Genomic DNA, 17544 nt, shown 5'->3' with positions numbered 1-17544 from the left:
TTCGTAACATCTATAGGATTATTATTAATGAAAACTGCCCGTACAAAGAAACGAAGCAATTGAAGCTGTTTGTATAGATGGCAACGATGAAAAGGTTATTAAGGAAATTGGAGAGGCATATGAAAGCTTGATGACATTAAGCATTTTCGAAATTAATTGGGGTCGCGGATATCGATTTACCACGCGTTTCATCTTTTTCGTGTAAACGAATGAGAAAATAGAAAACATTTAATTCGTGATGAAATAAGACGTTGAAAGAAAGAGAAAGAACAGAAAATCGTTCGATGGTAATGGAATCGCGAAGATTGAAAATAATTCACACGAGTATAGGATGAAACATACACGTGTATCTAAAGTGAATGGACATATAGTAGTGGCACATTAGCGTGACTACTAATTTTTCAAAACAAATATCAACAGACGATACAGAGTTTTATACACGAAATGGTCATTCTAAATTCTAACTCGAACCATACAGTTTATAAGCTTGGAAAACTCGCATGAAAAATGCGACTCCTAAAAATATATCGTTAATTTAATTTCATTTAATATTTAATGCGACGATTGCCTTTGTATTTGACTCTTCAAGTATCCGTCAACGAATGTCAAATTCAAAGATTACTATGATCATTATTTAATTTCAAAGAAGATTACACAATTATTATTTCCTAGATAAAAATGCGCCCTAAGAAATCACTTAGGTATCCCTATAGAATTTAGAATTCTAACTTTATAGGGTTCCCTAGGCTAGTGAAATTGACGGTGAAACTAAAAATAATAATAATAATTATTACTATTATTTCATATAGAAATAAGCACGATAAAAATGCGTCCTAAGAAATCACTTAGGAATCCCTATAGAATTTAGAATTCTAACTTTATAGGGTTCCCTAGGCTAGTGAAATTGACGGTGAAACTGAGAATAATAATAATAATTATTATTACTATTATTTCTTATTTGAAATAAGCGCGATAAAAATGCGTCCTAAGAAATCACTTAAGAATCCCTATAGAATTTAGAATTCTAACTTTATAGGGTTCCCTAGACTAGTGAAATTGACGGTGAAACTAAAAATAATTATTATTACTATTATTTCCTATAGAAACAAGCACGATAAAAATGCGCCTTAAGAAATCACTTAAGTATCCCTATAGAGTTTAGAACCCTAACTTTATAGGGTTCCCTAGGCTAGTGAAATTGACGGTGAAACTAAAAATGAGCGTTAGATTAATTTTCGAATATTTCTCTTTATCTGAACGGGTAACGAGTTAACGGAAAGCGATAAATTAGAGTGTTCCGAAAATAGCTAAGCACTAATCACTCGAACACGTCTGATCGGAATTCCATATGCCTCTAGAATTATCGATTGCCTTCGTCTAGTAACAAATACAGCTGTGGGCATAGTGACAGTTAATCGATAATAAGCATTATCATGATTATTATTACGCGATATTCTACCAGGCCTGGGATGAAATGTTGAAAGAAATTTAAATGGAATAGTTGGTTCCAAGAATATAGCGGTAACCGCTCATCCAGGAAAGCCATCGACGAACACGTCTCGACCATAAACCAAAACAAGCTGAATTTATACGAGAATACGAATGCAACATCGTGTCTGCGGCGAAGAATTGCAACAGGTGGAGACTTTTGCATCATACATTCAATGCTCTACGCCATCGATTCCGCGCCATCTTGCCAATCGCTTCGCATTTTCATATCTGGAAACCTTTTCCAAACGAACAAAGGACAGCATACAGATCGACGAGATTTAACCCCCTCACGAGTAAACGTTCTTTGAAAATATTGTTACGAATCGCGTTTACAATTCTTCTTCAAGTTCCATCGCTAGATTGCCGAAGATTTCCAACGAATACGTCGCTGAAAAGATTTAACCCTATTGAAAGGTTGACAGCTCTACTTTGAACTTCGGTGGGAGACATCCATTTTTATAGTAAACAACCGATTATCCGAACATTTTGGAAGATGCTGGATTATTCTTCCTTGAATTTACGATCCGCTCTTTTTATTTAGCCAAATACCGGGTAGATATGAAAATCTCGTAACAATATATGAGCCGTTCACTGTATAAATCGATTAACTCCGCTTTTCGAAAAATCCTAAATTTAAATGTCAAAGCACTTGGTATAGTTATAACGTTTTACATTTAAGATTTTTCAAAAAGAAGAGTTAATCGATCTGTGCAGTGAACAGCTCATATATAGCAGGAGAGCAAATTTTCTTTTAGTAACATTGTTGGAACCCGGATTTTAATATACAACATGGGTTCTAGCAGCTAACGTTGGAAAAATACAAGTCGGCGGAGAGGAAAAAATTAAACAGAAATTGAAACTGGAACTGACTGAACTGACTACTGAACTGAAAACTGTACTGAGACTGTTCTTTCGCAAATTTTCTGGGTGCTCAAATATAATGTTAGTTTTTGGGGGAGTGAAGATGACCATTGGTCCTTAGAGAAAGTGGGAATGAGTCAATTTGTTTTTGCACTCTGAAATTGGCCTGCGTTTATCAGCCAGGTGCTTCTAGTGACAAAGGGCCAACGAATCTTAAGTCATCCAACAATATGAAAGAGGTTCATTGCACGCAGATGCGTGATTATACATGAAGAATATGCACCAAAAACGACTCTATGAATTTTAGCAATTTTTCAAGAGAGAAAGAAAATATTTTATCAACCTTAGTTTGTTTCTAGGGAATTGGTAAATTCTTCCTCATGTTATAATTCAGGGAGTATATCGATTTTTATAATACAGATTGTACGACGATGCGAGGTTCAATTTTAATTATCAGAACGCGCAATTACTTTAGTAATTAGCAATTAGTAATTAGCTTGGTCGTGCAAATTGTCGTCACATTATAATTTAATTTTTCAGTCCTACTCAACGAGCATAAGAGTTAGAAATATTTTGAAGATACTAGTTATGCTGTTTGCAACGAAGTCAGAATTCTTGACGAATCTGAGTATAAAAATAAGTTGCTGTGTATTTACGAAAGGAATTTTCGTTAGCTTCGTTTCCAAGATAAATTCTCTATGCACCCTGTGTTTACTTCAGCACGGTAAATAAATATCAATCAATTTCCATAAATAAACTTCCATTCGAAAATGTTTTATAAATTAGAAAAACATCAACTTTGGACTGAAACTCTGAATGTTTTCATTTCGTTTCCACGAATAATTCCTACCTCTTTCTGATTATTTCCTATGTAATTTATCATTTTTAATCTTACAGTTTTTTTAATACCATTTATATTACCATTTTGCATCTTCCGTGGTATTTAAATTATAAAAAGGAAGAACGAAATTAATCCTTTGTGCCCGAGGAACAACTCTCAGTCGTCACTTGGCGAAAATATGAAAATTAATACTGAATATTAAATTAAAACGATTTAACGAAACATAAAATACACTGAGATGAAACAGTATTACTAATCTATTTTATTATTACGCAATTCCTTTCTATATTACCGTAAAAATGTCGTCTGTTGAACAGTAGGGAAGATTCGAATTGCTATTTCGCTAAAATAAAAGAACCTTTGAGTGCAAAAATTTGGAGTCTCTCCTTTTCTCAATTTCTCCTTTTACAATTTAACATATTCTACATATGCTACACACAGTGGTTGTATATCGTCAATAAGTCGTCCGCAATTGGCAACGGTTAATGACGAACCAAATTTCTTGAGGAACGTTGTGTTTATAGTCTATAGTCAAGTCGGTGACAGTTCGAAGAGTTGACGTGCAATTGTGAATTACGTATAGTCTAATCTTTTAGTTTGTATTTTACTCTTAACACTAAAACTACCAACCCAGTCAAAATAACTGGTCTCAGAATTTTCCTTTTTGCAATCACCGAACACACACACGTGCTTTAAGAATAAAATTGGTATCAACTCGTATTAAGGAAGAACTGTAATCGATATGTTCACTCATATTCATCATACCGCTTGAAATTACGATAATCTGAGCACGTTATAGTTAGATGCCCACTAAAGATCGGTAGTTCTAACGTTAAGCCTCTTTAGCTGATAAATAAAATATATTGGAATTAAATAATATCCTTATTCCTCCTTATTTGCCTATCAAATATATCCCTACATTTATATTATAGATAAAAATTGAAATACCGATTAGATAAATAAAATAAATTGAATATATCTTGGTACGTCAGCTATGCTAAATCCAATATCATCATACCACAAACCTATTAAATACCATAATGAAATCTAAAATGGTACCGTAAGGTCAGCCCATCGGTTCTCGTACATGGTGCCTTTATTAGTCCAAATATATCATGTCCATTGTGGGAAATTTCATTGTAAGCATCGTTCGAAATAACGAGCACGTTGCAGATGAAAATAAATCTTAATTTCGCATGTTTCCGTCATCTGAAAATAACCAAAGTCACACAAACTCGCGGACTGATCCTACACATCATCAGTTTAGGAATTGAAACTGAAATTAGGGTCAAGTTGGAACTCGACTGGCTGCCCGAGATGCTAAAAGGCAAAGAGGCTTAAAGCAACGTACACTATTATCGCTGGAAAGTTCGATTCCATCGGCGACGTTAAATCATGACAGCATGAATTATCAAGCAACCCTAGCTTCGATCCTGATACGTCTGAGCTCGACAGAAATCGGCTGGTAAAATTCGAACATCGGTCGATTTTCCAATGGCTACAACCCAGACCTCGACCTATATATCGTTGAATTATAAATAAGCATTCCCTTAGCGAGCATCGTTGTAGAAAATCGTGCTTAAACGTTCGAACGTGTTCGAACGACTTTCATGTACACACGTGCCGCGAGTAATACGACATTTCTTCGAACAGCTTCCACCATCGAACCAACGACTCTTTGTTTTACGATAAAGCATCGCTAAAACTTTTTATTCCCTGCTATACGTTCCTGTGCTTTTCATATTTCACTCGAGATTCATATATATATATTTACCGATCGAGCTACACCACACTGCGCACAAGTTTAATCGTTTTAAGTGGAAAAGACGAAGGTACAGCGCGCTTCACGCGACGCGATTATAGCTAGAGTGGTGGAGGGGATGGTGGAGGTTCTACTGGCCGTCGTGAAAGCATTCGCTCGCGTGTACAATTAATTTGATTACTCGTTACGCTTCTAAAATATTATTCTATATTAATTACTGGTTAATTAATATATTCTGTACAATATATGTAATCAATATAACCTATATTATATTAATATAATCTGTATAATCAATGTAACCTATATAATTCGTGTTTTAAATTAATTATCAATTTTCATATCGTGTTATTTAGGATTTAGGACACGAAAGAGAGATTATAGGTACATCGAAATATTTTTACGACTGACTGTACATTTTTCACGACACGTTCGATTTTGTGCCGCTTTCGGTTAACAAAGGTTAACTAAAGTTAGTTAAAGTAGTTGTTTTATATTCAGAAATATTAATTTCACGTGGAATTAAAAGTTTCTCTGGAAACTATGGGTGAAATTTAGTCACGCCACCAATATCGTCCTATATTATTTATATCTATATAAACTTTAGCACAAACTTAAGAACAAACGACGTGTTTGCTATAAAAAGGAACGACGAAAATTCTAAACAAACTACACATACTTTTCCTAATTTCCCTCACCGTTCACACCAGCGAAAGTAATTCAGATTCCCGTGATGAATGAAACGCCATTTATGACGCGCCTTCACCTTTCCATCGACCATCGAATACAACGGAAGCTCGTTATCCCTCGAATCTTGAACAACTTGTACCGAAACAACGTTTCGATAATACACCGATGAAGCGGTAGAAAAATTCCATTAACTCGCCTCACTCGAGTTTCCGTAATATCGAACGCACCCCGCCCCATGACCTAGACCCAAATACAAATGTGCGAATGCGTCATAGAATGCAATCTCGCCGACCTTGCACCGGCCAGAGCTTATCCTTTCCCTTGGAGAGAGCTCGCATTTCATCCCTCTTGCTCCACGATTTGTCTTCTACCCTGCATAATCCGAAAAACCCCTGCCACCCTTATTCTCTCTGTGATCCCTCCATTTAGACGTCGGCTCGTGTACTCTACGCCACGCTACGTAGCGTAAAACGTGAACTCCAAACGTCGGATATATGCTCCGTCTATGAGAGTAATAAAAAGGAACCCCGGCTTTACACCACGCTTCGGGGTTTTAGGAGTCACAGGTGTTTCCGTGTTTCACCTGTTGACCGCCGCACCTCGTCCAAGTGTACTTTGACAGAGGTACAGGCTTTCTTAGGTACAGCGAAATCGTGCATCGTGTTAATTAACCCTCTAATTAATTCATCCTTTGCACTTCTTTGGACTCGACGCCAGTTTTTACCAGAAAATAAGTGACTACTTGAATTACTTAAATTCAAAATATAAATTACGACAATGTTTGGAGCTACATTTAACCCTTTGCACTCGACGACTTTTTGGCTAAAGAAGGGTACGAGTTGAAAAATTTTCTTCCATAATAATCTGATGATATTTTTTGAGCAGTAAATAAGAAATCGTAAGATAATTAACACGTAGAATTTATTTAATTTCGATACCTTGCACACTGTGACATTGTTTTAAATTTGATATATTAATTAATATCGAGCTTCGAAATTTTATCAAACGGTGACTGAAGGGTGTAAATTGACTCTCGAGTGCAAAGGGTTAATATGACGGATAAACAAAATTTTTGAAAATAAGTATCGTCCTGTGAAATAAATTTGAATTTTAAATTTAAAATAGTAGATAATTATTTCCAACAAAATTGAAGAATAACTGTGTGAGGTGATACTTCCCTGGACTATAAAGTTACTAGAAAAGTTACTAGAAAATTATTTCCACCTAGTAGGAGCATCTATTATTTTCTATAAATAAAGAAGCAAGATCTTTCCGTGCGGAACTAACGTTTCGACTAGGATCTATTATCTCCCTCCATTTTTGCATAATGCAATAAATTCCCCTAGACCACATTCCCTCTATGCCGCATGTTCTCCATGTACCACGTCTACCCATACATCTCTCTCCCTCTCCTCTGCCCCTCTAGCCACTATTATCTCCTTTCATTTTCTTTCCTTTCTTCCAGGATTCACGTTCCCATTGTATCCCCTTTTCTCTCCGTTTGTCCATCCGCCATCCCGTTCCGCGTATTCAAGAATCAACCTATCGCCCTCTCTCTCCCACTCCCGACCGCCCGCGATGCTCCGTCTTTGTCTATCGTGCACGCGGGCGAGCTGGACTCCCGGGAATTCATCGATCGACTCCATCCACCCACTAGACACAGATATGGTGGGGTAAGAGCGATACCGGAGAACCCAGTACCACAATTTCGAGGGACAGATCCGTCGAGCACGTGGCAAACGCTTCCTGGTTTCATTTAAACTTGCTTTCGATTCACTCCAGCCAGGATACGCGAATATCATTCGACGAACCCTTGTCTCCTCGATACCAACCCTTTGCTACGTTTGCTTCGTTTCCTGGTAATTGATCGATTGTACTTGCTCAGGGCTATATATACAGCGTGTTCCATTAGGGATGAGAAAAATTTATCGACTCCCCTTCAACGTCAATTTGCTAAATTTGAAAAGTGTTATGTAAACGTGTCCTTGAAATTTGATAGGCAACGCGATGAAGGATGTTCCGGGAGAAAAGGAGGTTATTAGGAAAATTAGGAAAATTGAAGATGTTTCGTGACTTAAAAAAGAAATTAAGAAAAATTTAAATAATTCATCTTAGATAACAAAAATGAAGAAAATTAAAAGGGATTGCGTTTCGTGAAAATTGGACAAATTTAAGGTTATGTTCTATGTTTGAGAAGGGAAAAAATTAGAAAAATGAAAGATTTTAATAAAATTGGATAATTATGTTATAACATTTTAATTATAACACAAGCCCCAAGAAAGACAAGCCAAAAGAAAATTGGAAAAATTTAAGGTTATGTTCTGTGTTTGAGAAAAGAAAAAGAAATTTAAAAAATTAAGGATTTTAATAAAATTGGATAATTATGTTATAACATTTTAATTATAAGACAAGCCCCAAATATTTTGGAGACCCTATGACCTGATTACTGACCTGGGCTAATTTTATTTTGACTTCGAGCCAATGTCGAATTTTCCACGATTTTTCTTGTTTTTCTTCTGTCGTTGCATTTCTATGTGTAACATGGTTGACAGCTTCTTTGAGTACCGATCGATGATATCAATTTCCTTCCCAGATGCACACGGTGCGTCATCGGTCGAGTCGAATAGCAGCACAGGATAACGTCAGCACTTTTTAGTATTGTGAGACTTCTGAATTTTTCCTGGTAACTTTGGACATTATTTTCCTCTAGGAGATACAGGGCCAATTATCCGGACAATTTTCTGTTCACCGTAATGAACCAGCTTGTAACACGTACGGTTGCAGTTTCTCGTGGAATTTCGTTTCTAGTTCGACTGTATTGCACTGTTACACGGTACAGGCAATTTTTGTTCCGGTGTTTGCAGAGTTTTTAACTGGTTTTTGGTTTCTTTCTCCTTCTTTCTCCTTTCTCTGTGTACTTTACACTTTCTTGGCAGGCAGAAGGTAATTGAAAGGAATCTTTCTTATTTTTCATCTTTTCCTCCCTTTGTTACGGTATCCTCTTTCTTTATTGCCTTGGAAAAATTGTGGCGTGGAGAAGTAAACAGAGTGGGTAATTTAGCGAACTTTGGACGTAAATGGGATTGAAAATTAACGTGTTGTGTGCGTTTAATTAGCACGGTATTGATCACTGTGTATGTCGCTTTGAATAGGCGAGACTGTTGTTTTCCTGAATTTAGTCATTATTTTATTCTCCATTTGGTTTGATTTCATTTGATACTATCTTCGGAGATGTAATAGCGAATAACTTGTGGTATTATAGAATTAATGAAATATTATAAAATTAATGTGGTATTATAGAATTGCTAATATACTCTTCTCGATTCTACTCGTCACGTATATTCAAATCCCGTTGAAATTAAAATCGATATTAACGCGATAATATTCAACATTGTCAAAATCTTTCCGAACCTGCCTAATTTTCTCCCTTTTTAACAGGATTATTATTTCACACGTGTTAGCTTTAATTAATTTTTCCCCGACATTTCTAGCGTCACGAAACACATTAATATGCGATTTATAATACCTGTGGTATTATATAATTTTAGTTTGGAATTAATATGATGAAATAATTAATAATTTCTGGCTATTTTAGTTAAGAATTAATACGATGAAATGAACACTAAGATATAACTCGTAGGGCGAGCTAGCATAAGTATAATTGGAAACCTAATAAACTATGAATAGCAAATTTCGAAATATATTTTTGTCCATTTTGTCCGAAAGTTAAGAATGTTGAAGATATTTGTTATATTACCGAAAATAAAAATATCTTTCGCTTAAAAATAATAATATAAAATAAAAATATCTTTTGCTTGGTATTATTAAAAATATACACACGATAATAACTAATACAAAAATAAAAATACCTTTTGTTTTGTATTATTAAAAATTATTTCATCACCAAAAAATAAAAATATAAATTTTTGAAATATTTTATTTGCTATTATACGCGATGAATAAACGAATTCCATTGAAATTGTACGATTTTATAATTCACGTCGACTCCCCCTTTACCCCTTATTTACACACTGGCGCTTATTTATAAATATGTTACTTGCTCCATCGATTTACCAGCTTTCCCCTCTTTCTCTAGGAGAGCTTTCGCGAAAGCATTCTATCACCTGAGTATACTCGATTGCGAGAGCAATAAAACAAGATGGAATAAGATAAGACTAATGTACACTGAGGAAGACTTAGTAGTAAAAAGTAGAAAATGAAGTTTGCGATTTATTTCGACACCAGCACGTAGAACCTTTGCAATTTTTCAACATTTGAAAAAGAAGTTAAGTGAAATTGCAAAACGGCATGTGAAAGAAAATTACCTATATACAATTTCCTTTTTACATTATTAGTATGTAATTATATCCCTATTGCATTACTTTTATTATGATTTTTAAACATTGTGACATCGTTTGAAAAAATTATTTTATTATCTATGAGAGACTATTAGCTATTCATGATAAGCCTTCTGGAATCCTCTGTGCTTAAAATGTGATATGTACAAAAATTTGTAAATTATATTATTTACCTCTACATATGTATAATTGTATTACAAAATACTAGAATTAGGTTGTAGTACATTTCGTTTTTTAAATTAAAAGTTAAGCGGAATACTCAATAATTAGCTTCTAATTTTGATAAATTTATCCAAGGAATATTTTATTATTATACTGCTCATTCGTTATTCTTTTTAATTCTTATCAAAATATTTTATTCGATGGAAATGAAAGAGTCATATTATTTATACAGAACGTCGACTGCAGCACTCCAAGCTCGAGTTCCAGAAGACCAATCAAAGCTCAAAGTAAAATGTAAATAATTGAAGGAACAGAACTCACCGAGATCAGAGAGCGAAACTTTCTCCAAGAAGGGATCTACAACCGGCAGCTGAAAATTAAGAATACAAATGAATATCGATTCGCTACAAATGTCATATATTAAATTTTACCAACAGTTATACCATTCCTCTTACTTTAAACGGAATATACAACATACTTCAGTGAAAATCTTTCATTGTCCTTTACTCCAATACAGAAAAAAAGAAACATGAAAGAAAATTTGCTACTATGAATAACTATTGTACTCTATTGTACTTCATTAATTTAATTAAACAAAGCAAGCAATAAACTCACTGATACAAGTAGTTGCATCACTCTTACTTTAAATGGAATATAGAACATATTTCAGTGAAAATCTTTCATTTTCTTTTACTCCAATACAAAAAGAAAGAAACATGAAAGAAAATTTGCTTCTATGATTAAATTTTGTACTCTATTGTACTCTATTGTATTAATTTAATTAAACAAAGCAGGCAATAAGCTCATTGATGCAAATAGTTGCAATTATCTAGAATATACAGGAAAAAATACACGTGCCATAAAACGTGGGTGTAACTTTGATATCAATATTCCTTCCGCCAACGTATAATAAAACAAATCCGTGGGAACAACTGCATTGTCTATTTTCTGCATTACGTCAGCAGCTCGGCGCCTTTCACTATAAATACCATTAAAAATTTTCCCAGTCTACTAGCTTTATTTGAAACATTTATTTGTCAAGCGAAACGCCCACGCTGGTTGTTTCACTTCGAAGTAATACACCCACACTTCATGAAACTTCCTGTACATAATAAATCTATCTGAAAATTTACAACAAGGCTACACAGGACCCTGAACTGGTCCTTGAATCACGCTACAAATATCTCTTTCGCTTTTGCTTCAAATTAATCGCGTTTGAAGAAGAACTCGAATAATCGTGGAACATAGAGAAAATGGTAAAAATGGTAACAATGGTAACAATAAGTACCAACGCCTTCTTCAACAAAGATTTCGGACTAAATGGTTGCCTCTTCTTCACATTTGTCGTGATTTTCGTGTACCAGTTCGACAAGATGCCAGACGAGCTGGTGCTGTGAGCTATGCTGGGAGTCTTGGTGACACTTCCGGTCGGTTCGCTGGTTTGCCGACGAAACACCATTTTTACACGAATATTTCACTCGAGTCTCACGGAAAGGCAAGTCATATACGATATTTCATCGAATAACTGGGTTGTCAGAAAATCAGTCCAAATTTGTCATGTTGTAATTTTACAGCGACAATCGAAGAACTCAATAGTCCTGCGAGTATTTGTCCCTGGCTAACAATAAGCTCGTTCCTTAAAGAAGATTGCCTTGATCACAATTGATTTTTATAAATTTGCTTGGTTTTATACAAGATTTTCTTGCGCAGGAACCTTCACCAGTTTTGTCTGTTAACTTTCACGGTTCTTTGAGCATGTCTTCGAGAATAGCATTCCTCAGGAGCATCGAGGACAGTCTTCGATCGAATCTTCTACGTCCAAGTAGCAAGCTCGCGTCACATCGTGATTGTTCTTCGACCAGTTCTTTACGTTGTGATCGGAAAATAGTTGAACATCGAGATCAAGAGGCAACATATAAAACACATTTTAACGATTTCCTTCCTCGACTACGCAGTCTACACTTTTATGATAGATCGACTTGATTTCTCGACTTGATTTAAGATTAAGATCCACACACTTGGTGAAATGTCTGCAATTGCTATTTAATTGTCTGGTAGCACAGGAAAGTCGACGAGTCCTTGCATGATCAATAATCCTCTCAAGTCTTTATAGGAATGACGTAGTCAGTGCTAAAACGAAAATATCTGTGACCATCGTGCAATTGCATTTCTCTTAAAAGTATAATTAATGTAATTTCTTTGAACCGTGAATTTTGATCAAACAGGGAATACGCTTTTAAATACAGTAGTTAGCAGAAGTGAGATATCTGCTGGACGAATAAAAACATTTTTACTAAATCGTTTAAATTAAGTAGTTGCAAGATAAGATCAGAGTGCCAGGAATTCGAGTACAATTTTTCTCTAATTAAATATTCTACGACAACATTTTCGCTCAGATTTAACTTTCAGATAACGAGGAGTTCCATTAGCATACAGAGTTGTAGAAGCGAAAATTATTTCAAACTTTCGAGTGCCTAAGTTACACAGCGAACATTTGAACGACATAAAAATTGTCTTGTTAGAAGTGACTTACTTCTTGCGCCATAAATTAATTCGTATTAATTATAACATGCATCACAATTATGAATAAATTATGTTATTTAGATAAAGTGAAGATAATCCTGATAAACCGCGATGCTACAATACATGGGGCTGTATCTACACACTCACTTCTTCGTAAACGTAGGATTAAATAAAATATTGCTGGATAATTATACATATGTGTAACTGTGATCCATCGAACGATCAACAAGATAACAAATGGAAATATCGTAAGAAGATTTCGATGACACGACTTTCTTGAATACACTGTGTGTCCTCGAGAACGACTGATTCGAGTACCACAGATGCCACATTGGCATTGAACACCGATGACTGCTGGCTCTGAATACGAATGAGTCGAACACAACGATACACCGGGAGAAATGATTCCCTCTGTGATATGATCCATCCTCGATACCAACTGAACCATAAAGACCTTTTTGAAACCTTTAAAGAAGTAGTTCTGCCAAAGTCGTTTTAAGTTATGGATTTATTGAACTTCAGGTTCCTTTAATTTCAACACAATCTCAGTCTGGTGGAAAATTCGATTAAGAATAGATGAACAGGTTCTTGGAGTTGCTATAAGAATAATATCAATGGAATTTGATTGGATTCCTAAAATTAAATTAAAATATTTATTAATTTCTTTAATTTCTAAATGAAGATATTTTCTAAGCTAATAACCCTTCAGCATGGATAGTTTAATATGTATAATTGTTTATAATTATAAAAAATTATACGTATCACTTTATGCACCTCTCACAGTAGTTTATAATAATTTTCATTTTACTGGTATTCATGGGAAATGATTACATAGTTTTCAATGCAAATACTGTGAAATAAAGAATGTTTATAATAAATTACTATGGGAAAGAAACACGACAGAGATTATTTTGCGATACTGTGACACGCAATGAATATAAATATTATGGACATTACTTGTCAATAGTGTGCAGCATGGCAGACTTGCTTAATTAAAGATTGTTACTCCTCTTATCGTTGATAGGACGCTATATGGCGTATTCAAATGATTTGCAAACCCGCTTATCATTCCAGTACGTAATATAGAGTTGTCGAGCTTCGTATTTACAATCCTCTACACTGAAATCTTTTTCCTTATTGATTAAAGGTACCATTTATTAACACACGAGAAAAAAAATAAATAAACGGAGATTTTCCCTTCGAGAACAACTCTAATAAAATAGGAAATATTTTCTGCTCACTTGAAGTGTTAATATTAAAATTAAAAAATAAAGAGATAAGGACATGAAATTCCAAAATCACATAATATTATAAAGAATTAAAACCCCTATTAAAAGGAAAAGAAAACAAGAAAATTATCGTTCACCTACATTTTTCAAGACCTACCAACGTGAATAACTTTTAATTTGAAATTATCTTTCCTCATACTAAACAATTCAGAAATGACAATTAACTTGAAATATGTATATAAAAATGGATTTTCCAAAGAAATTCGCAACTGTTCCCTGTGTTCTGCCCTCGAAAGAATTCATTGCGACAACAACGTGCAAGAAGACCACTTAACACTTTTGTTACGAGCAAAACGAAACGTTCGGTAAACTGTACGAGACATTCTTCTAGGCGACCACACAGCTTCTTCCGCGGTTCTAGCGAATCGTAAGAAGTTTACAGAGATCGGTTTGCCAAGTGTCTGCCGGCATCATTGTCGAGAGTTTGTGAAAACCGTCGGCGACTTTCTAATTTTCACGTCGGTTCTTTAGTTTTCGCGAAGCGTTATCGTTTAACGAGCTTACCATGACTCGAGTGGCGAATAAAAAGTGGAGTTTCTTGGCAAAATTCTATAAATACTACAAAGTCTCACAGAAGTAAATGTAACATTAGATATGTGAAAAATTCTAGCTGATTGAGAGTAAAAATCAGGACACTAGAAATATTTTTTATATTCAGAAAATTACTAAATAACTTTTTAAGCCTATTAATAATAAACGATAAAAGAAGTTTTGTCTGAACGATAATTTAGATCAAAATTTGCCAGAGTTGTAAGAAAATCGTTATCAGAAGTTTTATCAACTCCTTCGCGATTGCCTTATATTTTTGAACTACATCCTTATCGAGATTTCTCATGCCAAACTTTATTCTAGAGTTATATCATTATCAAACTGTCCCTTAAAACCGCACCTTTATGTACCCAGAATATATTACTTTAATATAGGTGGAGATTAATTGTTGAGATAAGAAATTAATTGCTTGTTCCGCGTATACAGCAATATCAAACCTTGAATACCAAAGTATAATAGTATACCTGCATATACTGCTTGAAATAAAAATTTCTTTATAGCAGTAAGTGTTTAAAGAAAAAGAAATTAAATAAATCCAACTTAAAATAAATATATTTATATGCACATCTGCAATGATTTTAGAATATTAATGACTATAACCATAAAAAGTAAATATATTATATTCAATAGAATAAGATACGACTTCTGGTATAAGAAATCTAAGTTCCTTTCTCAAATTCTGAAGACATAAATTGTTCTTAAGTATAGAACTATAATTCAGTTTCTACTACCTAAGGTAATTTTCAACAATTCCGTTTCCTAATCTCCATCAAGAAACTATAGGATTAAATCTGCCTACGCCATTATACCTATGCCCCAATGCACAGTGCAAGATCTGGATTTATCATGCACATAACTCTTCAATACGTGCTAATGCACTTTTCCAATACACCACATAGTATTGCAAATAAATCTCAACCAAGTTCAAAAAGAAAAGAAGAAATGGATTACAAATAAGAAGAACCTTTCTCCTACGAAATCCCATTAATTACCAACAAAAATAGAGAAAAGAACTTCTCGTGGAACTGTGGACACGGGTCAAACAATGACAATTCCCGCCAAAATGTTTAAAAAGATCTAGAGAATCTGCAAGAAACTGGCGAGCGAAAACTGTGCAAGAAACCGGCGTCTTTCGTGAATCACCAATCACCAGGCGCCTTCTTCTCTTCCCATGGGTGTAGCTCTTCTCTTTTTTTTACCCAACACTCACATACACACGTACACACGAGAGACAGACTCATTCGATCCGTGCCAAGAATAGTGATACCGTAGATAGTCGAACAAAATACACGTAACAAGCACAATAAACGAACGCACGATAGAACAAGGTAGGCGCCGTTGATTGCGATCGACGTGCTTATTTCACCAACCAGCTATCCCGCTGGGGGAAACGCGGTAACTTTCCAAAATATTCACGACGATTTTCTCAGCGTTTCACGTTCAGAGAGGATGCGAGAGAGGAGACTTAACCATCTGTAACTAGAAATTTGTTTGCTTCAAAAGAAAAGAAATATGATTGAGGATGATCACTGAATAATGTGTGATCACTGATACAAGTATATCTTCCTTTTCAAATAGAATATAATGGAAATTTTTTAAATAGAATACACATAATGAGGAAATAAATAGGAAAGGATATGTAAGATTCTTGTATTTACCTGGATGATTTTGCTAGGAATTTCCAAGCCTTTGTGAGTGTGTACAGGGTTATTCATGCAAGTATGTAACTTGAGATTACGTGTAAATTATTTTTATGCGAATAAATGTTTCAAATGAAAATTCGCTTCCAATTTGTTATTTTCGTCTGAAATTTGAAAATTGATAATGATTACAATGGTAAGTAAGTGATTTGTTACGATAATACAGTGGTAAGAAAATAAAATTTTAAAAATACAGACGAGGGTAGCTTCCATGTCGCATAAAGTTACAGAAGGTTAATAAAACGAGTGACTGATATCCGGTGTTCGTTTCTCCTTACGATCGTTGCGATTTCCTCGGGGAATTCGTAAACACTAAGAAAGAACTCGGAGGTAGATGGATATAAACGTCGTCTATTTTTCTTTTTATTTCGTTAGCGCCACGTCGAGTTTTTGAAGACATGCCAGGTCTTCGAAGAATGAACTGTGTTGTAACGCAGACATAATATTATAACTCTACAGGTACCAAAGTTGTCTCTCGTTTGCTCCTTTTATCGTGCTCGTGTCTACGTGATCTAATTGTGCTTCTAGATTAATATAATCTTTTCTCATTGAACTTGCTTGAAATCAGATTTCTTATTTGGTCTATTTCTGTACTTCTCTTTTATTTGGTCTATATAACTGAAAACACACAATGGTTGTTTTATTAGATTTGTTGAAGACACGAGGCAGTCATAATTATTCCATAATTGGCATAATTGATGTAATTGCCATAGACTTACGAATATAATGGGAGGATTAAGTATATCTTTCCTGTGCTTCGAAACTAATAACTGAAAATTAAACTGCTTGTAGTCTGACAATAAGAAAAGATTCGTGTTCTTCTTTCTTTCTTCTTATTCTCTTTGTCCTTTTCTTGGAAAATAATAACAGTGATAAGTAATAATAATAACATAGAGAAAAATAACAGTAAATAGTAAGGAAAAATAATAGTAGTGACAAAGTCTAGTAAGTAATACAACTTAAAAATAACCTAACAATTTAAAAATAACCTAACCAACATTTCAATAATATTTATAAACATATTCCACGACGAAAACGAAAATAAAATTTTCGAAATCAACGAAACAACTTACTTGATTAAAAAATGAACTACCCGTAGAATAGGTTAACTCGGCGAAAGAATATTATTTCCAGAGATCGATTCGAAAGAAGAAGGCACAAATCGAAATTCGACTGAAAAGAACTCGTTTTACGCAACTGCTGATTTGGCACTGACGATTACACGTTGTGCCGCGATATCTTTGTTGACTTCGAGCTTAAAAAGGCGCAAAGGAGTCGATTCTAAAAATACCACGTACCCCTAGTTTCTGGCGTGTATTCA

General features: G+C 34.6%; 1 protein-coding gene across 8 annotated transcripts in view; it reads right to left on the bottom strand.

Annotated features, from left to right (window-relative positions):
- LOC108551429 (SNF4/AMP-activated protein kinase gamma subunit) overlaps positions 1–17544 on the bottom strand; it is a 100429-nt gene that overhangs the window by 24617 nt on the left and 58268 nt on the right. For 6 of the 8 annotated variants that reach the window (XM_017905594.1, XM_017905596.1, XM_017905593.1 and 3 more), the window contains one exon: positions 10484–10532. In XM_017905594.1, the coding sequence (XP_017761083.1) occupies positions 10484–10532 (49 nt within the window). Of the gene's footprint in view, positions 1–10483; positions 10533–11450; positions 12293–16181; positions 16328–16421; positions 16842–16942; positions 17047–17544 lie in introns of those variants that run through there. The other 2 variants (XM_017905598.1, XM_017905599.1) reach the window with 2 other exon arrangements.

Source organism: Eufriesea mexicana, unplaced genomic scaffold (assembly GCF_001483705.2).
Source record: "Eufriesea mexicana isolate 0111107269 unplaced genomic scaffold, ASM148370v2 scaffold4094, whole genome shotgun sequence".
Taxonomy (NCBI): Eukaryota; Metazoa; Arthropoda; class Insecta; order Hymenoptera; family Apidae; genus Eufriesea; species Eufriesea mexicana.
The sequence above is the reverse complement of the archived record's forward strand: the minus strand, read 5'-3'. Positions and strand labels throughout refer to the sequence as shown.